General features: G+C 65.5%; 1 protein-coding gene across 1 annotated transcript in view; it reads right to left on the bottom strand.

Annotated features, from left to right (window-relative positions):
* The window catches only part of SLC12A7 (solute carrier family 12 member 7), a 28,826-nt gene extending 28,338 nt beyond the window's left edge, over window positions 1-488 (bottom strand). The window contains exons 1-2 of the mRNA XM_024731988.1: window positions 394-488; window positions 3-109 (exon numbers count right to left, since the gene is read on the bottom strand). Coding sequence (XP_024587756.1) covers window positions 3-109; window positions 394-408 — 122 coding nt within the window. The 5' untranslated portion in view covers window positions 409-488. The remainder of the gene's footprint in view (window positions 1-2; window positions 110-393) is intronic.
* Window positions 489-911: the final 423 nt, after the last annotated feature.

The raw sequence follows: 911 nt of genomic DNA, 5'->3' as shown, positions 1-911 counted from the left end.
GCCGGCTGTCCTCGGCCTCCTCGTGTTCTACCACGCCCTGGCTCAGGTTGGTGTAGTTGGCCAGCTTGTTGAGTAGCGAGGACACCATGGGGTTGCTGTCCATCTCCTCCTGTTTGGGGCCGAGGCGTGGAGTTAGTGACCCCCCCACCCCGAGACGCCCCAGACCGACCAGACCAACCTCCCAGCAGGGCTCCCGCTCTACGTGCCCAGCGGGTCAACGGTCAGGGCTCAGGGCCCCGGGGCTCCCCGGACGGCCCAGGCCCAGCCCCTCCGCGCGGCTCCCTGAGGCCTCTGCCCGGACCCCAGGGCACCGTTAGGCTGGGCTCTTCTCTCGCGGGTACTGCCGCCTCCGCTCTGAAGGGGAGAGCGGGGGGGCGGGGGGTGGTGACCCACCTCAAAGAGCGCCATGCTCTTCCTTTCAAAGGCTCTCTCTCCGTCCACGTCCACGCTGCCGATGAACGGGCTGTTCTCCCCGGGGTTTCCATCTCCTGTGGGGAAGGGCTCGGTCAGATGTGAAAGGAATTAAAGGAGGCCACGAGGGAACAGGAGGAGGGGCCCCACCAGGCACTTCTCTACGTGCCTCGGACTTTTCTAAGTTACCTGTCAGGGGCGAGGGACCAGGTAGACAGAAGGCCAAAGGTGGCGCTGGGTCCAGGAACCTCAAGTCCCACCCCGGCCCTTTTGGGTCCCGCGGGACAAACGGCTCAAGACCAGCAGATCCGGACAGGCTGGCCCGTGACCGTCCTCGGCGGGGACGGGGTGGGGACCGGCACTTGTACCAGGTGGCACTGAGGCTCGCTGCTTTGTTCTGACAGCAGCTTCAGCTTTCCAATCCCCCCAATCCTGGTGGATTACGGCGGCCTCACTGGTGACCCCACTAGCTCAGAGCACAGTCCCCGCGGGGAGTGTCA

This window comes from Neophocaena asiaeorientalis, unplaced genomic scaffold, assembly GCF_003031525.2.
Source record: "Neophocaena asiaeorientalis asiaeorientalis breed wild unplaced genomic scaffold, Neophocaena_asiaeorientalis_V1.1 scaffold104, whole genome shotgun sequence".
NCBI lineage: Eukaryota > Metazoa > Chordata > Mammalia > Artiodactyla > Phocoenidae > Neophocaena > Neophocaena asiaeorientalis.
This window is presented reverse-complemented; position numbering and strand designations above follow the sequence as displayed.